The 22631-nt window shown below is 59.3% G+C and overlaps 1 protein-coding gene across 5 annotated transcripts in view; it reads right to left on the reverse strand.

Moving 5' to 3' along the window:
• The window catches only part of LOC125448220 (kinesin heavy chain), a 94085-nt gene that overhangs the window by 26599 nt on the left and 44855 nt on the right, over nt 1-22631 (reverse strand). For all 5 annotated transcript variants that reach the window (XM_059643915.1, XM_059643914.1, XM_059643911.1 and 2 more), the window contains exons 10-15: nt 22220-22368; nt 19179-19327; nt 15574-15761; nt 14627-14695; nt 12588-12794; nt 8778-8924 (exon numbers count right to left, since the gene is read on the reverse strand). In XM_059643915.1, coding sequence (XP_059499898.1) covers nt 8778-8924; nt 12588-12794; nt 14627-14695; nt 15574-15761; nt 19179-19327; nt 22220-22368 — 909 coding nt within the window. The remainder of the gene's footprint in view (nt 1-8777; nt 8925-12587; nt 12795-14626; nt 14696-15573; nt 15762-19178; nt 19328-22219; nt 22369-22631) is intronic.

Here is a 22631-nt window from a genome sequence, read left to right on the forward strand (position 1 = left end):
CCGGGGGAATGGGAGATATGTGTCAGTATTTTCAGGGGGGACCCCAGGGAATGGGAGATATGTGTCAGTATTTTCAGGGGGGACCCCAGGGAATGGGAGATATGTGTCAGTATTTTCAGGGGGGACCCCAGGGAATGGGAGATATGTGTCAGTATTTTCAGGGGGGATCCCAGGGAATGGGAGATATGTGTCAGTATTTACCGGGGGGACCCCACGGAGGGAGAGATATGTGTCAGCATTTACAGCGGGGACCCAAGGGAATGGGGAGATATGTGTCAGTATTTGTAGGGGGTACACCAGGGAATGGGGAGATATGTGTCAGTATTTACAGGGGGGACCCCATGGAATGGGAGATATATGTCAGTATTTATAGGGGGGACCCTGGGGACAGGGAGATATGTGTCAGTATTTACAGGGGAGACCCCGGGAATGGGAGATAAGTGTCAGTATTTACAGGGGGACCCTGGGGAGGGGAGATGTGTCAGTATTTACAGGGGGACCCTGGGGAGGGGAGATGTGTCAGTATTTACAGGGGGGACCCCAGGGAATGGGGAGATATGTGTCAGTATTTACAGGGTGGACCCCAGGGAATGGGAGATATATGTCAGTATTTACAGGGGGGACCCTGGGGACAGGGAGATATGTGTCAGTATTTACAGGGGAGACCCCGGGAATGGGAGATAAGTGTCAGTATTTACAGGGGGACCCTGGGGAGGGGAGATGTGTCAGTATTTACAGGGGGACCCTGGGGAGGGGAGATGTGTCAGTATTTACAGGGGGGACCCCAGGGAGGGGGAGATATGTGTCAGTATTTACAGGGGGGACCCCAGGGAATGGGGAGATATGTGTCAGTATTTACAGGGGGGACCCCAGGGAGGGGGAGATATGTGTCAGTATTTACTGGGGGGACCCCATGGAATGGGGGATATGTGTCTGTATTTACAGGGGGGACCCCAGGGAATGGGGAGATATGTGTCAGCATTTACAGGGGGGACCCCAAAGAGGGAGAGATATATGTCTTTATTTACAGGGGGGACCCCGGGGAATGGGGAGATATGTGTCAGCATTTACAGGGGCGACCCCAGGGAATGGGAGATATGTGTCAGTATTTATAGGGGGGTCCCCGGGAATGGGTGATATGTGTCAGTATTTACAGGGGGGACCCCGCAAATGGGAGATATGTGTCAATATTCAGATGGGGGACCCCGGGAATGGGAGATATGTGTCAGTATTTGCAGGGGGGACCCTGGGAATGGGAGATATGTGTCAGTATTTTCAGGGGGGACCCCAGGGAATGGGAGATATGTGTCAGTATTTTCAGGGGGGATCCCAGGGAATGGGAGATATGTGTCAGTATTTACCGGGGGGACCCCACGGAGGGAGAGATATGTGTCAGCATTTACAGCAGGGACCCAAGGGAATGGGGAGATATGTGTCAGTATTTGCAGGGGGTACACCAGGGAATGGGGAGATATGTGTCAGTATTTACAGGGGGGACCTCATGGAATGGGAGATATATGTCAGTATTTACAGGGGGGACCCTGGGGACAGGGAGATATGTGTCAGTATTTACAGGGGAGACCCCGGGAATGGGAGATAAGTGTCAGTATTTACAGGGGGACCCTGGGGAGGGGAGAAGTGTCAGTATTTACAGGGGGACCCTGGGGAGGGTAGATGTGTCAGTATTTACAGGGGGGACCCCAGGGAATGGGGAGATATGTGTCAGTATTTACAGGGGGGACCCCAGGGAATGGGGAGATATGTGTCAGTATTTACAGGGGGGAACCCCAGGGAATGGGAGATATGTGTGAGTCTTGACAGGGGGGACCCCAGGGAGGGGGAGATATGTGTCTGTATTTACAGGAGGGACCCCAGGGAATGGGGAGATATGTGTCAGTATTTACAGGGGGTACCCCGGGGAGGGGAAATATGTGTCAATATTTACAGGGATGACCCAGGGAATGGGAGAAATATGTCAGCATTTACAGGAGGGACCCCGGGGAATGGGGAGATATGTGTCAGTATTGACAGGGGGGAACCCAGGTAACGGGAGATATGTGTCAGCCTTGACAGGAGGGACCCCAGGGAGGGGGAGATGTGTGTCAGTATTTACAGGGGGGACCCCAGGGAATGGGGAGATATGTGTCAGTATTTACAGGGGGGACCCCAGGGAATGGGAGATATGTGTAGTATTTACAGGGGGGACCCGGGAATGGGAGATGTGTGTCATCATTTACAGTGGGGACCCGGGGGAATGGGAGATATGTGTCAGTATTTTCAGGGGGGACCCCAGGGAATGGGAGATATGTGTCAGTATTTTCAGGGGGGACCCCAGGGAATGGGAGATATGTGTCAGTATTTTCAGGGGGGACCCCAGGGAATGGGAGATATGTGTCAGTATTTTCAGGGGGGATCCCAGGGAATGGGAGATATGTGTCAGTATTTACCGGGGGGACCCCACGGAGGGAGAGATATGTGTCAGCATTTACAGCGGGGACCCAAGGGAATGGGGAGATATGTGTCAGTATTTGTAGGGGGTACACCAGGGAATGGGGAGATATGTGTCAGTATTTACAGGGGGGACCCCATGGAATGGGAGATATATGTCAGTATTTATAGGGGGGACCCTGGGGACAGGGAGATATGTGTCAGTATTTACAGGGGAGACCCCGGGAATGGGAGATAAGTGTCAGTATTTACAGGGGGACCCTGGGGAGGGGAGATGTGTCAGTATTTACAGGGGGACCCTGGGGAGGGGAGATGTGTCAGTATTTACAGGGGGGACCCCAGGGAATGGGGAGATATGTGTCAGTATTTACAGGGTGGACCCCAGGGAATGGGAGATATATGTCAGTATTTACAGGGGGGACCCTGGGGACAGGAAGATATGTGTCAGTATTTACAGGGGAGACCCCGGGAATGGGAGATAAGTGTCAGTATTTACAGGGGGACCCTGGGGAGGGGAGATGTGTCAGTATTTACAGGGGGACCCTGGGGAGGGGAGATGTGTCAGTATTTACAGGGGGGACCCCAGGGAGGGGGAGATATGTGTCAGTATTTACAGGGGGGACCCCAGGGAATGGGGAGATATGTGTCAGTATTTACAGGGGGGACCCCAGGGAGGGGGAGATATGTGTCAGTATTTACTGGGGGGACCCCATGGAATGGGGGATATGTGTCTGTATTTACAGGGGGGACCCCAGGGAATGGGGAGATATGTGTCAGCATTTACAGGGGGGACCCCAAAGAGGGAGAGATATATGTCTTTATTTACAGGGGGGACCCCGGGGAATGGGGAGATATGTGTCAGCATTTACAGGGGCGACCCCAGGGAATGGGAGATATGTGTCAGTATTTATAGGGGGGTCCCCGGGAATGGGTGATATGTGTCAGTATTTACAGGGGGGACCCCGCAAATGGGAGATATGTGTCAATATTCAGATGGGGGACCCCGGGAATGGGAGATATGTGTCAGTATTTGCAGGGGGGACCCTGGGAATGGGAGATATGTGTCAGTATTTTCAGGGGGGACCCCAGGGAATGGGAGATATGTGTCAGTATTTTCAGGGGGGATCCCAGGGAATGGGAGATATGTGTCAGTATTTACCGGGGGGACCCCACGGAGGGAGAGATATGTGTCAGCATTTACAGCAGGGACCCAAGGGAATGGGGAGATATGTGTCAGTATTTGCAGGGGGTACACCAGGGAATGGGGAGATATGTGTCAGTATTTACAGGGGGGACCTCATGGAATGGGAGATATATGTCAGTATTTACAGGGGGGACCCTGGGGACAGGGAGATATGTGTCAGTATTTACAGGGGAGACCCCGGGAATGGGAGATAAGTGTCAGTATTTACAGGGGGACCCTGGGGAGGGGAGAAGTGTCAGTATTTACAGGGGGACCCTGGGGAGGGTAGATGTGTCAGTATTTACAGGGGGGACCCCAGGGAATGGGGAGATATGTGTCAGTATTTACAGGGGGGACCCCAGGGAATGGGGAGATATGTGTCAGTATTTACAGGGGGGAACCCCAGGGAATAGGAGATATGTGTGAGTCTTGACAGGGGGGACCCCAGGGAGGGGGAGATATGTGTCTGTATTTACAGGAGGGACCCCAGGGAATGGGGAGATATGTGTCAGTATTTACAGGGGGTACCCCGGGGAGTTGGAGATATGTGTCAATATTTACAGGGATGACCCAGGGAATGGGAGAAATATGTCAGCATTTACAGGAGGGACCCCGGGGAATGGGGAGATATGTGTCAGTATTGACAGGGGGGAACCCAGGTAACGGGAGATATGTGTCAGCCTTGACAGGAGGGACCCCAGGGAGGGGGAGATGTGTGTCAGTATTTACAGGGGGGACCCCAGGGAATGGGGAGATATGTGTCAGTATTTACAGGGGGGACCCCAGGGAATGGGAGATATGTGTAGTATTTACAGGGGGGACCCGGGAATGGGAGATGTGTGTCATCATTTACAGTGGGGACCCGGTGGAATGGGAGATATGTGTCAGTATTTTCAGGGGGGACCCCAGGGAATGGGAGATATGTGTCAGTATTTTCAGGGGGGACCCCAGGGAATGGGAGATATGTGTCAGTATTTTCAGGGGGGACCCCAGGGAATGGGAGATATGTGTCAGTATTTTCAGGGGGGATCCCAGGGAATGGGAGATATGTGTCAGTATTTACCGGGGGGACCCCACGGAGGGAGAGATATGTGTCAGCATTTACAGCGGGGACCCAAGGGAATGGGGAGATATGTGTCAGTATTTGCAGGGGGTACACCAGGGAATGGGGAGATATGTGTCAGTATTTACAGGGGGGACCCCATGGAATGGGAGATATATGTCAGTATTTACAGGGGGGACCCTGGGGACAGGGAGATATGTGTCAGTATTTACAGGGGAGACCCCGGGAATGGGAGATAAGTGTCAGTATTTACAGGGGGACCCTGGGGAGGGGAGATGTGTCAGTATTTACAGGGGGACCCTGGGGAGGGGAGATGTGTCAGTATTTACAGGGGGGACCCCAGGGAATGGGGAGATATGTGTCAGTATTTACAGGGGGGAACCCCAGGGAATGGGAGATATGTGTGAGTCTTGACAGGGGGGACCCCAGGGAGGGGGAGATATGTGTCTGTATTTACAGGAGGGACCCCAGGGAATGGGGAGATATGTGTCAGTATTTACAGGGGGTACCCCAGGGAGGGGGAGATATGTGTCAGTATTTACTGGGGGGACCCCATGGAATGGGGGATATGTGTCTGTATTTACAGGGGGGACCCCAGGGAATGGGGAGATATGTGTCAGCATTTACAGGGGGGACCCCAAAGAGGGAGAGATATATGTCTTTATTTACAGGGGGGACCCCGGGGAATGGGGAGATATGTGTCAGCATTTACAGGGGGGATCCCAGGGAGGGGGAGATATGTGTCAGTATTTACAGGGGCGACCCCAGGGAATGGGAGATATGTGTCAGTATTTATAGGGGGGTCCCCGGGAATGGGTGATATGTGTCAGTATTTACAGGGGGGACCCCGCAAATGGGAGATATGTGTCAATATTCAGATGGGGGACCCCGGGAATGGGAGATATGTGTCAGTATTTGCAGGGGGGACCCTGGGAATGGGAGATATGTGTCAGTATTTACAGGGGGTCCCAGGGAATGTGGAGATGTGTCAGTATTTACAGGGGGGACCCCAGGGAATGGGAGATATGTGTCATATTTACAGGGGGGACCCCAGGGAGGGGGAAGTATGAGACAGTATTTACAGGGGTGACCCCAGGGAATGGGGAGATATGTGTCAGTATTTACAGGGGGGACACCGGGAATGGGGAGATATGTGTCAGCATTTACAGGAGGGACCCCGGGGAATGGGGAGATATGTGTCAGTATTGACAGGGGGGAACCCAGGTAACGGGAGATATGTGTCAGCCTTGACAGGAGGGACCCCAGGGAGGGGGAGATGTGTGTCAGTATTTACAGGGGGGACCCCAGGGAATGGGGAGATATGTGTCAGTATTTACAGGGGGGACCCCAGGGAATGGGAGATATGTGTAGTATTTACAGGGGGGACCCCAGGGAATGGGGAGATATGTGTCAGTATTTACAGGGGGGACACCGGGAATGGGGAGATATGTGTCAGTATTTACAGGGGGGACCCCAGGGAGGGAGAGATATATGTCTTTATTTACAGGGGGGACTCCGGGGAATGGGGAGATATGTGTCAGCATTTACAGGGGGATCCCAGAGAGGGGGAGATATGTGTCAGTATTTACAGGGGCGACCCCAGGGAATGGGAGATATGTGTCAGTATTTATAGGGGGGTCCCCGGGAATGGGAGATATGTGTCAGTATTTACAGGGTGGACCCCGCAAATGGGAGATATGTGTCAGTATTCAGAGGGGGGACCCCAGGAATGGGAGATATGTGTCAGTATTTTCAGGGGGGACCCTGGGAATGGGAGATATGTGTCAGTATTTACAGGGGGGACCCCGCAAATGGGAGATATGTGTCAGTATTCAGAGGGGGGACCCCGGGAATGGGAAATATGTGTCAGTATTTACAGGGGGGACCCTGGGAATGGGAGATATGTGTCAGTATTTACAGGGAGGACCCCGGGAATGAGGAGATATGTGTCAGTATTTACAGGGGGGACCCCAGAGATTGGGAGATATGTGTCAGTATTTTCAAGGGTGACTCCGGGAGGGGGAGATATGTGTCAGTATTTTCAGGGGTGACCCCGGGAATGGGGCGATTTGTGTCAGTATTTACAGGGGGGGCCCCAGGGAGCAGGAGATATGTGTCAGTATTTACAGGGGGTCCCAGGGAATGGGGAGATGTGTCAGTATTTACAGAGGGGACCCCGGGGAATAGGAGATATGTGTAGTATTTACAGAGGGGACCCCAGGGATTGGGGAGATATGTGTCAGTATTTACCGGGGGGACCCAGGGAATGGGAGATATGTGTCAGTATTTACAGGGGGGACCCCAGGGAATGGGGAAATATGTGTCAGTATTTACAGGGGGGACCCCAAGGAGTGGGAGATATGTGTCAGTATTTTCAGAGGTGACCCCAGGAAAGGGAGATGTCTGACAGTATTTACAGGGGGGACCCCAGGGAGGGGGAGATATGTGTCAGTATTTACAGGGGGGACCCCAAGGAGTGGGAGATATGTGTCAGTATTTTCAGAGGTGACCCCAGGAAAGGGAGATGTCTGACAGTATTTACAGGGGGGACCCCAGGGAGGGGGAGATATGTGTCTGTATGTACAGGGGGGACCCCGGGAATGGGGAGATCTGTGTCAGTATTTACAGGGGGTACACCAGGGAGGGAGAGATATGTGTCAGCATTTACAGGGGATACCCCGGGGAGGTGGAGGTATGAGACAGTATTTACAGGGGGGACCCCAGGGAATGGGGAGATATGTGTCAGTATTTACAGGGGGGACCCCAGGGAATGGGAGATATGTGTCAGTATTTACAGGGGGGTCCCAGGGAATGAGGAGATATGTGTCAGTATTTACACGGGGGACCCCAGAGATTGGGAAATATGTGTCAGTATTTTCAGGGGGGACCCCAGGGAGGGGGAGATATGTGTCAGTATTTACAGGGGGGACCGCAGGGAATGGGGAGATATGTACCAGCGTTTACAGGGGGGTGTTGCTGAGGGGGTGGTAGTGTGTCAGTATTTACAGGGGGTCCCAGGGAATGTGGAGTTGTGTCAGTATTTACAGGGGGGACCCCAGGGAATGGGAGATATGTGTCAGTATTGACAGGCGGGACCCCAGGGAGGGGGAGATATGTGTCTGTATGTACAGGAGGGACCCAAGGGAGGGGGAGATATGTGTCAGTATTTACAGTGGGGTCCCCGGGAATGGGAGATATGTGTCAGTATTCACAGTAGGGTCCCCGGGAATGGGAGATATGTGTCAGTATTTACAGGGGGGACCCCAGGAATGGGGAGATATGTGTCAGTATTTACAGGGGTGACCCCGGGAATGGGGAGATATGTGCCAGTATTTACAGGGGATACACCAGGGAGGGAGAGATATGTGTCAGCATTTACAAGGGGGACCCCGGGGAGGGGAAGGTATGAGACAGTATTTACAGGGGTGACCCCAGGGAATGGGGAGATATGTGTCAGTATTTACAGGGGGGACCCCAGGGAATGGGGAGATATGTGTCAGTATTTACAGGGGGGACACCGGGAATGGGAGATATGTGTCAGTATTTACAGGGGGGACACCGGGAATGAGGAGATTTGTGTCAGTATTTACGGGGGGACCCCAGAGATTGGGAGATATGTGTCAGTATTTTCAGGGGTGACCCCGGGAATGGGGAGATGTGTGTCAGTATTTACAGGGGGGACCCCAGGGAGGGGGAGATTTGTGTCAGTATTTTCAGGGGGGACCCCAGGGAGCAGGAGATATGTGTCAGTATTTACAGGGGGTCCCAGGGAATGGGGAGATGTGTCAGTATTTACAGGGGTGAACCCAGGGAGAGGGAGATATGTGTCAGTATTTATAGGGGGGACCCCAGGGATTGGGAGATATGTGTCAGTATTTACAGGGGGGACCTAGGGAATGGAAGATATGTGTCAGTATTTACAGGGGGGACCCCAAAGAGGGGGAGATATGTGTTAGTATTTACAGGGGGGACCCCAGGGAATGGGGAGATATGTACCAGCGTTTACAGGGGGGTGTCGCTGCGGGGGTGGTAGTGTGTCAGTATTTACAAGGATGGGGTCCCCTAAGGGCTGAAAACACTCACCACTTTCCAGTCACCGTGTCCGATGATGTTGTTGAAGTCGCTGAGATCTTTGAGTAAGGAGTTGAGCACTTCACCAACTCGTTTCTTCTGGTGGTTTCCCAGCTCCTGAGCGTGGTGTAGTTCAGCTTCAAGTGTGATCAGCGTCGTCTACGTCCCAGCACAGCAGGACATGGGGGCAGGGTTGGGAATTCGGGAAGACAGACAAGGCAAATAAACACAGACATCCCGGAAGCTGAGTCTCCAGTGTCAATCCATCATCATTCCCAATAAAGTGTTTCGGGAACTGTGCACGGTGCTCCGAGTGTGGGTCTGACCGAGGGAGGGGGATACGGAGACCGGGGAACTGTGCACGGTGCTCCGAGTGTGGGTCTGACCGAGGGAGGGGGATACGGAGACCGGGGAACTGTGCACGGTGCTCCGAGTGTGGGTCTGACCGAGGGAAGGGGATACGGAGACCGGGGAACTGTGCACGGTGCTCCGAGTGTGGGTCTGACCGAGGGAGGGGGATACGGAGACCGGGGAACTGTGCACGGTGCTCCGAGTGTGGGTCTGACCGAGGGAGGGGGATACGGAGACCGGGGAACTGTGCACGGTGCTCCGAGTGTGGGTCTGACCGAGGGAGGGGGATACGGAGACCGGGGAACTGTGCACGGTGCTCCGAGTGTGGGTCTGACCGAGGGAGGGGGATACGGAGACCGGGGAACTGTGCACGGTGCTCCGAGTGTGGGTGTGACCGAGGGAGGGGGATACGGAGACCGGGGAACTGTGCACGGTGCTCCGAGTGTGGGTCTGACCGAGGGAGGGGGATACGGAGACCGGGGAACTGTGCACGGTGCTCCGAGTGTGGGTGTGACCGAGGGAGGGAGATACGGAGACCGGGGAACTGTGCACGGTGCTCCGAGTGTGGGTCTGACTGAGGGAGGGGGGATACGGAGACCGGGGAACTGTGCACGGTGCTCCGAGTGTGGGTCTGACCGAGGGAGGGGGGATACGGAGACCGGGGAACTGTGCACGGTGCTCCGAGTGTGGGTCTGACCGAGGGAGAGGGGGATACGGAGACTGAGTGCAGGTCTCAGAGCCGAACCACTGACAGCGTCCGTTCCCCCGGCCCTGACCCTCCGAAAGCGCCTCACTCCCTCGGCCCCGACCCTCCGACAGCGCCCCGCTCACCCCGCCCTGACCCTCCGACAGCGCCCCGCTCACCCCGCCCTGACCCTCTGACAGCCCCCGCTCAGTCCGCCCTGACCCTCCGACAGCGCCCCACTCAGACCGCCCTGACCCTCCGACAGCGCCCCGCTCCCCCGGCCCTGACCCTCCGACAGCGCCCCGCTCAGTCCGCCCTGACCCTCTGACAGCCCCCGCTCACCCAGCCCTGACCCTCCGACAGCGCCCCGCTCACCCGGCCCTGACCCTCCGACAGCCCCCGCTCAGTCCGCCCTGACCCTCCGACAGCCCCCGATCACCCAGCCCTGACCCTCCGACAGCCCCCGCTCAGTCCGCCCTGACCCTCTGACAGCCCCCGCTCACCCCGCCCTGACCCTCCGACAGCCCCCGCTCAGTCCGCCCTGACCCTCGAACAGCCCCCGCTCAGTCCGCCCTGACCCTCTGACAGCCCCCGCTCACCCAGCCCTGACCCTCCGACAGCCCCCGCTCAGTCCGCCCTGACCCTCTGACAGCCCCCGATCACCCAGCCCTGACCCTCCGACAGCGCCCCGCTCAGTCCGCCCTGACCCTCTGACAGCCCCCGCTCACCCGGCCCTGACCCTCCGACAGCCCCCGCTCAGTCCGCCCTGACCCTCTGACAGCCCCCGCTCACCCCGCCCTGACCCTCCGACAGCCCCCGCTCAGTCCGCCCTGACCCTCTGACAGCCCCCGCTCACCCAGCCCTGACCCTCCGACAGCGCCCCGCTCACCCGGCCCTGACCCTCCGACAGCCCCCGCTCAGTCCGCCCTGACCCTCTGACAGCCCCCGCTCACCCAGCCCTGACCCTCCGACAGCGCCCGCTCCCCCGGCCCTGACCCTCTGACAGCCCCCGCTCACCCCGCCCTGACCCTCCGACAGCCCCCGCTCAGTCCGCCCTGACCCTCTGACAGCCCCCGCTCACCCAGCCCTGACCCTCCGACAGCGCCCCGCTCACCCGGCCCTGACCCTCCGACAGCCCCCGCTCAGTCCGCCCTGACCCTCTGACAGCCCCCGCTCACCCAGCCCTGACCCTCCGACAGCGCCCGCTCCCCCGGCCCTGACCCTCTGACAGCCCCCGCTCAGTCCGCCCTGACCCTCCGACAGCCCCCGCTCAGTCCGCCCTGACCCTCTGACAGCCCCCGCTCACCCAGTCCTGACCCTCCGACAGCGCCCCGCTCACCCCGCCCTGACCCTCCGACAGCCCCCGCTCACCCAGCCCTGACCCTCCGACAGCGCCCCGCTCACCCGGCCCTGACCCTCTGACAGCCCCCGCTCACCCGGCCCTGACCCTCCGACAGCGCCCCGCTCACCCGGCCCCGACCCTCTGACAGCCCCCGCTCAGTCCGCCCTGACCCTCCGACAGCGCCCCGCTCACCCAGCCCTGACCCTCCGACAGCCCCCGCTCAGTCCGCCCTGACCCTCCGACAGCCCCCGCTCAGTCCGCCCTGACCCTCTGACAGCCCCCGCTCACCCAGTCCTGACCCTCCGACAGCGCCCCGCTCACCCCGCCCTGACCCTCCGACAGCCCCCGCTCACCCAGCCCTGACCCTCCGACAGCGCCCCGCTCACCCGGCCCTGACCCTCCGACAGCCCCCGCTCAGTCCGCCCTGACCCTCTGACAGCCCCCGCTCACCCAGCCCTGACCCTCCGACAGCGCCCGCTCCCCCGGCCCTGACCCTCTGACAGCCCCCGCTCAGTCCGCCCTGACCCTCCGACAGCGCCCCGCTCACCCAGCCCTGACCCTCCGACAGCCCCCGCTCAGTCCGCCCTGACCCTCCGACAGCCCCCGCTCAGTCCGCCCTGACCCTCTGACAGCCCCCGCTCACCCAGTCCTGACCCTCCGACAGCGCCCCGCTCACCCCGCCCTGACCCTCCGACAGCGCCCCGCTCACCCCGCCCTGACCCTCCGACAGCCCCCGCTCACCCAGCCCTGACCCTCCGACAGCGCCCCGCTCACCCGGCCCTGACCCTCCGACAGCCCCCGCTCAGTCCGCCCTGACCCTCTGACAGCCCCCGCTCACCCAGCCCTGACCCTCCGACAGCGCCCGCTCCCCCGGCCCTGACCCTCTGACAGCCCCCGCTCAGTCCGCCCTGACCCTCCGACAGCGCCCCGCTCACCCAGCCCTGACCCTCCGACAGCCCCCGCTCACCCAGCCCTGACCCTCCGACAGCGCCCCGCTCACCCGGCCCTGACCCTCCGACAGCCCCCGCTCACCCAGCCCTGACCCTCCGACAGCGCCCCGCTCACCCGGCCCTGACCCTCCGACAGCGCCCCGCTCACCCCGCCCTGACCCTCCGACAGCCCCCGCTCACCCGGCCCTGACCCTCCGACAGCCCCCGCTCACCCCGCCCTGACCCTCCGACAGCCCCCGCTCACCCAGCCCTGACCCTCCGACAGCGCCCCGCTCACCCGGCCCTGACCCTCCGACAGCCCCCGCTCACCCAGTCCTGACCCTCCGACAGCGCCCCGCCCACCCGGCCCTGACCCTCCGACAGCGCCCCGCTCAGTCCGCCCTGACCCTCCGACAGCCCCCGCTCAGTCCGCCCTGACCCTCCGACAGCCCCCGCTCAGTCCGCCCTGACCCTCTGACAGCTCCCGCTCAGACACTCCGACAGCGCCCGCTCACCATTTTCTTGGTCAGCTCGTCGGTCAGCAGCCGATTTTGTTTGCTCATCTCCTCGACCTCCTGTGATTTCTGATCGTAGTTGACAGCCAGTTCCTCCAGGGCCTGTAGCACCTCCTTCACCTCATCCTTGGCGCTCTCATTCTCCATTTGCAGGCGGCTCAGCTCCTCCCGGAACCTCTCGTTGTCACTCCGCGTGGAGGCCAGCAACTTTGGGCGCGGAGGGAGCAGGGTTGTTGGGAGAGAACAGAGACGCTGAACCACAGACAGCCAGCAGGAGGTGTCCTTTCAGACCAGCCAGACGGTGCTGTCTCAGTGTCACTGTTCACCCGTCAGCAAACCCCCGCCTACTCCGCCACCCGGCACTGTCACCCCATCCCCCAGGTCATAACCCTGTACATTTCAAACCCCCTCCTCTCTCTCACTGATTCCCCGCCCACCCTTTTGAGAGTCTCTACCATACTGCGCCCCTCACTCCCGATCCAAATCACTTCAGGCATGTGTTCCAATGTGAGAGGGAACACCTCGACACATCCCACCCAGACGTGGGGTGTCCCGGCGTGTCCCAATGGGTGGGAGAAGGTCTAGACGTGACCTACGTGGAGGGGAAATGTTCTAGACGTGGCCAATTAGGAGGAGGATGGGCTCGGCATGGCCAGTTGGGAGGGGCAAGGTCTAGATGTACCCCATTGGGGCATGGAGTTCAAGAGTTGTCCCAATGGGACGGGGAAGTATCCAGTGGGAGGGGAGTGTGTCGAGGGGTTTACCAGTGGGAGGGGAGTGTGCCGATGGGTGTACCAGTGGGAGGGCAGTGTGCCGAGGGGAGTGTGTCGAGGGGTGTACCAGTGGGAGGGGAGTGTGCTGAGGGGAGTACCAGTGGGAGGGCAGTGTGCCGAGGGGAGTGTGCCGATGGGTGTACCAGTGAGAGGGCAGTGTGCCGAGGGGAGTGTGCCGAGGGGTGTACCAGTGGGAGGGGAGTGTGTCGAGGGGAGTGTGTCGAGGGGTGTACCAGTGGGAGGGGAGTGTGCCGATGGGTGTACCAGTGGGAGGGCAGTGTGCCGAGGGGTGTACCAGTGGGAGGGGTGTGTGTTGAGGGGTGTACCAGTGGGAGGGGTGTGTGTCGAGGGGAGTGTGTCGAGGGGTGTACCAGTGGGAGGGGAGTGTGTGGAGGGGAGTGTGTTGAGGGGAGTGTGCCGAGGGGTGTACCAGTGGGTGGGGAGTGTGTGGAGGGGTGTACCAGTGGGAGGGGTGTGTGTCGAGGGGAGTGTGTCGAGGGGTGTACCAGTGGGAGGGGAGTGTGTGGAAGGGAGTGTGTTGAGGGGAGTGTGCCGAGGGGTGTACCAGTGGGAGGGGAGTGTGTGGAGGGGAGTGTGCCGAGGGGAGTGTGCTGAGGGGTGTACCAGTGGGAGGGGAGTGTGCCAAGGGGAGTGTGCCAAGGGGAGTGTGCTGAGGGGTGTACCAGTGAGAGGGGAGTGTGTGGAGGGGAGTGTGCCGAGGGGAGTGTGCTGAGGGGTGTACCAGTGGGAGGGGAGTGTGTCAAGGGGAGTGTGCCGAGGGGTGTACCAGTGGGAGGGGAGTTTGTGGAGGGAAGTGTGCCGAGGGGAGTGTGCTGAGGGGTGTACCAGTGGGAAGGGAGTGTGTTGAGGGGAGTGTGTCGAGGGGTGTACCAGTGGGAGGGGAGTGTGTGGAGGGGAGTGTGTTGAGGGGAGTGTGCCGAGGGGTGTACCAGTGGGAGGGGAGTATGTGGAGGGGAGTGTGCCGAGGGGAGTGTGCTGAGGGGTGTACCAGTGGGAGGGGAGTATGTGGAGGGGAGTGTGCCGAGGGGAGTGTGCTGAGGGGTGTACCAGTGGGAGGGGAGTATGTGGAGGGGAGTGTGCCGAGGGGAGTGTGCTGAGGGGTGTACCAGTGAGAGGGGTGGTCCTAGACATGAATTTAAAGTGGAGGGGGGAACTGCTGCCATGGGTGACCGACTGTGCCCACATTATTCTGCACATGGCCATCGGCCCCTCCGATACCGGGTCCAACGGCTGTCCCTTTCCTACCTCATCCTGATCCAACATCTGGCATTTCAGTTTGTCCACGATCTGGCTGTGCAGGTTAATGTCATCGTCCTGGGTGGGGGGCGGGGGGTGGGAGAGCAGAGAGAGAGAGAGGGAGAGAGAGAGAGAGAGGGGGGGGGGCGAGGGGGAGAGAGACGGGGGGGCGAGGGGGAGAGAGAGAGAGAGGGAGGGGGGAGAGGGGGGGAGAGAGAGAGAGACAGAGAGAGAGAGAGAGAGAGGGAGAGAGACAGAGTGGGGGAGAGAGAGAGAGAGGGGGAGAGAGAGACAGAGTGGGGGAGAGAGAGAGAGAGGGGGGAGAGAGAGACAGAGTTGGGGAGAGAGAGAGAGGGGGAGAGAGAGAGGCGGGGAGAGAAAGAGAGAGAGAGAGAGAGAGAGAGAGAGAGAGAGGGGGGAGAGAAAGAGAGAGAGAGAGAGGGGGGGAGCAGAGAAAGAGAGAGGGAGACAATATATACACCATGAAGGAGTCGAACATCTCCTCACAAGGAGAAACTCACCCTCTGTCCCTCGCGGGACCTTGCAGTCAACCTGCAATGCATAGCCATTCGGCCCTTCCACTCTCCGCCAGCCTGTCCCACGGGAACAGCAGGAGGCCATTCAGTCCCCATTCTCCAGCCTGTCTCACGGGGACAGCGGAAGGCCATTCAGCCCCCATCCTCCAGCCTGTCACACGGGAACAGCAGGAGGCCATTCAGCCCCCTGTCCCACCTCGAGCCAGATTTCCGTACGAGCTGGAGGCTGGGGCAAGGGTTTAGCAGTGAAGGCGCAGAGATGGCAGGGCGAGTGTTGGGGGGAGTGGGCCTGCTGCTCTCTCAGGTGCCCCATGGGACAACGTGTGAGAACGGTGATGGGGACCATTGGATTTGGACAGTGTGTTGGTTGGGATGGATTGGGTGGGTGTGGGGGTGGTGGGGTTGTAAATACAGACTTACCTTGTCATCCAGATGCTTGTACAGTTTGCGTATCTCCTCCTCGTACTTCTGCCTCTCCTCATCAGAGATGTGGATGACGATGGATGAGTTGTCGGGGACCACAGCGGGGATCTCGCAGGTCGCTTCCCCGTCCTCCTCCTCCCCTTCCTCTTCCTCGGGTAGCTGCTCACTCTCTGGAACGTTCTCTCCTGCACGAGGGTGAGAGGGGCAGCTTGGTCACAGAGCCACGCAGCGCAGAAACAGGCCCTTCGGCCCATCCAGCCCGTGCCGACCATAATCCCAAACTGAACCAGTCCCACACCTGCCAGCTCCTGGCCCATCTCCCTCCAAACCCTTCCCTGTCCATGTCCTTATCCAAATGTCCTTTTAAATGCTGTAACTGTACCCACCCACCGCTCCCTCAGGAAGCTCATTCCACACACGGACCCCCCTCTGTGTGAAAATATTTACCCCTCATCTCCTTTTTAAATCTCTCTCCTCCCACCTTAAAGATAGGTCCCGCCCCCACCCACGGGAAAAGACCCCTACCATCCACCTTATCCATGCCCCTCATGATTTTATAAACCTCTGTAAGGTCACCCCCTTAGCCTCCTGTGCTCCAGTGACAAAGGTCCCAGCCTCTCCCTTATAACTCAAACCCTCCATAGCTGGCAACATCCTGGTAAATCTCTCCCGAACCCCTCTCCAGTTTAATAACATCCTCCCTGTAACAGGGAGACCAGGAGTGGACACAGATTCTCCAGGAGAGGCCTCACCAACGTCCCCTGTACAACCTCGACGTGACGTCCCCAGCTCCTACACTCACAGGGTCTGAGTGATGAAGGCGAGCGCGCCCCAGGCCTCCTTCCCCGCCCTGTCTACCTGTGATGTTAACTTCAAACGATTACCTACCTGAAACCCCTCAGTCTCTCTGTTCTACAACATCATCCAAGGCCCTACATTTAATTGCCATTTTTTTTGTTTTAGCAAAATGCGATTCCTCGCATTCTTCCAAATTAAACTCCATCTGCCACTTCTCAGCTCATTGACCCAATTGGACCAAGATCTCTTTATCATCTTACGGTAGCCTCCACTGTCCACTCTATCAACAATTTTGGTGTCATGTACTAACCATGCTTTCTCTGTTCTCATCGCAATCATTTATATAAATGACAAACAACAGGGGGCCCAGTGCTGATCCCTGGTCACAGGTCTCCAGTCGGACAAACAACGCTCCACCAGTACCCCCTCACCCCCACCCCGGTCTCCTACCGTCGAACCAATTTTGTATCCAGCTAGCAAGCTCTCCCTGAATCCCGTGCGATCTCACTTTTTTCATTGGTCTAATGTGTGGAACCCTGCCAAAGTCTTTATCAAAATGTCCATCTACAGCTCTGCCTTCATCAACCTTCTTGGTAGCTTCCTCAAAAATCTCAAGGTTGTGAGACATGACCTCCACGCACATAGCCACGCTGACTCTCCCTAATCCGTCCTTGCCCCTCCAAATGCAGCTAAGTCCTATCTTTTAGAGTCCCCTCCAACAACATACCCACCACCAGAGTCAGACTTGCTGCCTTCCAAGTTCCCAGGCTTCTCCTTATGGCCTTTCTGAAGCGAGAGCACACCCAGCAGCGGTGGGCGAGGATGGAGTGTGGGGGCAGGGCACTGCTGGAGGGTGAAGTTGGTCTGCAGCTTGCAGCAAATGATTGTGGAAGCCGAGAGGTACCATCAACCTCGATTCCAAAGGGGTCCGAGCTATCAACAGGGCTGAAGTGGAGAGGGGTCGACAGCGTCAAGTTCCTAGGAGTGATGACCGTCGATGACGTGTCCTGGGCCTCCCACAAAGATGTGGCAGTCAAGAAGGGATGACAACGCCTGTTCTTCCTCAGGCGGCTCAGGAAATTCGGCCCATCCATAAGATCCCTCACCAACCTCTACAGACGCACCACTGAAAGCGTCGCTGGCCGAGTGAATAACGGCCGGGCACAGCGACAGCTCTGCCCAGGACCGTAAGAAATTACAGAAGGTGGTGTGTGTGCACGGCATAGACCATCATGGAAACCGAACTCCCATCCACGGACTCCATTTGTATTTCTCACTGCCACAGAAAGGCTGCCAACATCAGCAAAGACCCGTCCCGCCCTGGTTTCTACTCTCTCCCAACCCCTTCTGTCAGGCACAAGATAGAAAAGCTGGAAGATACACGCACCAGCAGGTTCAAGAACAACTTCTTCCCGGCCGTTACTATTCTGCTGAATGGACCTTTCCAGCTTCAACTAATGTTCATCCTGCTTTGTGCACCTCCCGTGCAGTGTAACCTGTCTGCCTCGCTCTGTCTACGTGCCCTCGATCTCTGTGTCCTTGGTTGCTAAGGCCCGCCTGTACTGCTCGCAGAACAAAACTTTTCACTGGACTTAGATGTATGTGACAACGACAAATGAAAACCAAACACAAATCAGGATGTCCCACTGCAACTGTACAGGGGCACTGGTGAGACCATGCCAGGGATATCAGACCTGATGGGCTGGATGGCCTAATCCCACTCCTTTCTCTGACCAACTGTGGCGTTCTGGGTGCAATTTCTATCATCTTACCACCATGCGAAGGGGCATTTTAGCGTGGTCTATCCATGTGTGAAGGGGCATTTTAGCATGACCTATCCATCTGTGAGGGGGCATTTTAGCATGGCCTATCCATGTATGAAGGGGCATTTTAGCATGGCCTATCTATGTATGAAGGGGCATTTTAGCATGACCTATCCATGTGTGAGGGGGCATTTTAGCATGACCTATCCATGTGTGAAGGGCATTTCAGCATGACCTATCCATGTGTGAAGGGGCATTTTAGCGTGGCCTTTCCATGTGTGAAGGGGCATTTTAGCATGACCTATCCATGTGTGAAGGGGCATTTTAGCATGACCTATCCATGTGTGAAGGGGCATTTTAGCGTGGTCTATCCATGTGTGAAGGGGCATTTTAGCGTGGCCTTTCCATGTGTGAAGGGGCATTTTAGCATGGTCTATCCATGTGTGAGGGGGCATTTTAGCGTGGCCTTTCCATGTGTGAAGGGGCATTTTAGCATGACCTATCCATCTGTGAGGGGGCATTTTAGCGTGGTCTATCCATGTGTGAAGGGACATTTTAGCATGACCTATCCATCTGTGAGGGGGCATTTTAGTGTGGTCTAGCCATGTGTGAAGGGGCATTTTAGCGTGGCCTTTCCATGTATGAAGGGGCATTTTAGCATGGCCTATCCATGTGTGAAGGGGCATTTTAGCATGGCCTATCCATGTGTGAAGGGTCATTTTAGCGTGGCCTTTCCATGTGTGAGGGGGCATTTTAGCGTGGCCTTTCCATGTGTGAAGGGACGTTTTAGCATGACCTATCCATGTATGAGGGGGCATTTTAGCATGACCTCTCAATGTGTGAAGGGGCATTTTAGCATGACCTATCCATGTGTGAAGGAGTATTTTAGCATGACCTATCTATGTGTGAAGGAGTATTTTAGCATGACCTATCCATGTGTGAAGGAGTATCTTAGCATGACCTATCTATGTGTGAAGGAGTATTTTAGCATGACCTATCCATGTGTGAAGGGGCAAGATATGCGGAGGATGGGGTACATACCATTGCGCCACCGGTTGAGCTCAGTCTCTAGACGGCGAATGGTCTCCCTGTGAACCTTGTTCTTCTCTTTCTCCTTCTCATACTTTTTCTTCCACTCCTCAGCTGTCAGCTCCAGGTTCACAGACACAGTATTCCTGATGGTCTTCGCCCTGGGCAAATGAGACAGGTCACAGGGGCACTGGTACATCCACACGGTCAGGGCCGAGGGACCGGGCGCTGTGGGAGGGTCAGGGCCGAGGGAGCAGGCGCTGTCGGAGGGTCAGGGCCGAGGGAGCGGGCGCTGTGGGAGGGTCAGGGCTGAGGGAGCGGGCGCTGTCGGAGGGTCAGGGCCGAGGGAGCAGGCGCTGTCGGAGGGTCAGGGCTGAGGGAGCGGGCGCTGTTGGAGGGTCAGGGCCGAGGGAGCGGGCGCTGTCGGAGGGTCAGGGCCGAGGGAGCAGGCGCTGTCAGAGGGTCAGGGCCGAGGGAGCGGGCACTGACAGAGGGTCAGTGCTGAGGGAGCGGGCGCTGTCAGAGGGTCAGTGCTGAGGGAGCGGGGCACTGTTGGAGGGTCAGGGCCGAGGGGAGAGGGCGCTGTCGGAGGGTCAGTGCTGAGTGAGCGGGCGCTGTCGGAGGGTCAGGGCCGAGGGGGCGGGGTGCTGTTGGAGGGTCACGGCCGAGGGAGCAGGCGCTGTCGGAGGGTCAGGGCCGAGGGAGCGGGCACTGACAGAGGGTCAGTGCTGAGGGAGCGGGCTCTGTCGGAGGGTCAGGGCAGAGGGAGCGGGCGCTGTCGGAGGGTCAGGGCCAAGGGAGCGGGCACTGTCAGAGGGTCAGGGCTGAGGGGGCGGGCGCTGTCGGAGGGTCAGTGCTGAGGGAGCGGGCACTGTCGGAGGGTCAGGGCTGAGGGAGCGGGCGCTGTCGGAGGGTCGGGGCCGAGGGAGCGGGCGCTGTCAGAGGGTCAGGGCTGAGGGGGCGGGCGCTGTCGGATGGTCAGGGCCGAGGGAGCGGGCGCTGTCGGAGGGTCAGGGCTGAGGGAGCGGGCGCTGTCGGAGGGTCAGTGCTGAGGGAGCGGGCTCTGTCAGAGGGTCAGTGCTGAGGGAGCGGGCTCTGTCAGAGGGTCAGGGCAGAGGGAGCGGGCGCTGTCAGAGGGTCAGTGCTGAGGGAGCGGGCGCTGTCGGAGGGTCAGGGCCGAGGGAGCGGGCGCTGTCAGAGGGTCAGTGCTGAGGGAGCGGGCTCTGTCAGAGGGTCAGGGCAGAGGGAGCGGGCGCTGTCGGAGGGTCGGGGCCGAGGGAGCGGGCGCTGTCGGAGGGTCAGTGCTGAGGGAGCGGGGCACTGTTGGAGGGTCAGGGCCGAGGGGAGAGGGCGCTGTCGGAGGGTCAGTGCTGAGTGAGCGGGCGCTGTCGGAGGGTCAGGGCCGAGGGGGCGGGGTGCTGTCGGAGGGTCAGGGCCGAGGGAGCAGGCGCTGTCGGGGGGTCAGGGCCGAGGGAGCGGGCACTGACAGAGGGTCAGTGCTGAGGGAGCGGGCTCTGTCGGAGGGTCAGTGCTGAGGGAGCTGGCTCTGTCAGAGGGTCAGGGCAGAGGGAGCGGGCGCTGTCGGAGGGTCGGGGCCGAGGGAGCGGGCGCTGTCGGAGGGTCAGGGCTGAGGGGGCGGGCGCTGTCGGATGGTCAGTGCCGAGGGAGCGGGCACTGTCGGAGGGTCAGGGCCGAGGGAGCGGGCGCTGTCAGAGGGTCAGGGCTGAGGGGGCGGGCGCTGTCGGATGGTCAGGGCCGAGGGAGCGGGCGCTGTCGGAGGGTCAGGGCTGAGGGAGCGGGCGCTGTCGGAGGGTCAGTGCTGAGGGAGCGGGCTCTGTCGGAGGGTCATCGCTGAGGGAGTGGGGCTCTGTCGGAGGGTCAGGGCCGAGGGAGCGGGCGCTGTCAGAGGGTCAGTGCTGAGGGAGCGGGCTCTGTCAGAGGGTCAGGGCAGAGGGAGCGGGCGCTGTCGGAGGGTCGGGGCCGAGGGAGCGGGCGCTGTCGGAGGGTCAGTGCTGAGGGAGCGGGCGCTGTCAGAGGGTCAGTGCTGAGGGAGCGGGCTCTGTCAGAGGGTCAGGGCCGAGGGAGCGGGCTCTGTCAGAGGGTCAGGGCCGAGGGAGCGGGCGCTGTCAGAGGGTCAGGGCTGAGGGGGCGGGCTCTGTCAGAGGGTCAGGGCCGAGGGAGCGGGCGCTGTCAGAGGGTCAGTGCTGAGGGAGCGGGCTCTGTCAGAGGGTCAGTGCTGAGGGAGCGGGCGCTGTCGGAGGGTCAGGGCAGAGGGAGCGGGCGCTGTCGGAGGGTCGGGGCCGAGGGAGCGGGCGCTGTCGGAGGGTCAGTGCTGAGGGAGTGGGCGCTGTCAGAGGGTCAGTGCCGAGGGAGCGGGCGCTGTCGGAGGGTCAGTGCTGAGGGAGTGGGCACTGTCGGAGAGTCAGCGCCGAGGGAGCGGGCTCTGTCAGAGGGTCAGGGCCCAGGGAGCGGGCGCTGTCGGAGGGTCAGGGCCCAGGGAGCGGGCGCTGTCGGAGGGTCAGGGCCCAGGGAGCGGGCGCTGTCGGAGGGTCAGGGCCCAGGGAGCGGGCGCTGTCGGAGGGTCAGGGCCCAGGGAGCGGGCGCTGTCGGAGGGTCAGGGCCCAGGGAGCGGGCGCTGTCGGAGGGTCAGGGCCCAGGGAGCGGGCGCTGTCGGAGGGTCAGGGCCCAGGGAGCGGGCGCTGTCGGAGGGTCAGGGCCCAGGGAGCGGGCGCTGTCGGAGGGTCAGGGCAGAGGGAGCGGGCGCTGTCGGAGGGTCAGGGCAGAGGGAGCGGGCGCTGTCGGAGGGTCAGGGCAGAGGGAGCGGGCTCTGTCAGAGGGTCAGGGCCTAGGGAGCGGGCGCTGTCGGAGGGTCAGGGCCGAGGGAGCGGGCGCTGTCGGAGGGTCAGGGCCGAGGGAGCGGGCGCTGTCGGAGGGTCAGTTTGGATCTTCTGTCCTGGCCCTGTTCCCACATGCAGAACCTCACTGAGTTGTGATCATGTCCGCGATGTGCCATGGCTGTCACCGAGGCAGCGTGTTCACGGCCTGTTGCCCACCTTTGGCCAAACATCAGGGTGGATCTGGTCTCTGCGTCGTTGAAACTGGACGGTGAGCAGCAGATGACGATCGTGGTCCTGCAGTTCCCACCCAGAGAGTCCTGGAGAATTCGGGTCATCTTGCTGTCTCGGTACGGTACGTGGGTTTTCTGAAAAAGGAACAGATTGTGGGCCGTCTCCAACAAGAGAGAGAATCTAATCTGCACCCCAACCCCACCCCAATTTCAACATCCTCGGGGGGGCCGGGATTCAGTGATGGTAACACCAGTGAACATCAAGGGGAGGGAGGGGGGCTGCGATGGTCAGATCCTCTGTCTCATTGGAGACAGAAACTCCAGCTTGTTGAAACACCTATCTCAGTTCCTCTTTGCCGTGCTTACCCTGGATGGATGCTCTCTGGTGTTGAGACAGA

Source organism: Stegostoma tigrinum, unplaced genomic scaffold (genome assembly GCF_030684315.1).
Source record: "Stegostoma tigrinum isolate sSteTig4 unplaced genomic scaffold, sSteTig4.hap1 scaffold_334, whole genome shotgun sequence".
NCBI lineage: Eukaryota > Metazoa > Chordata > Chondrichthyes > Orectolobiformes > Stegostomatidae > Stegostoma > Stegostoma tigrinum.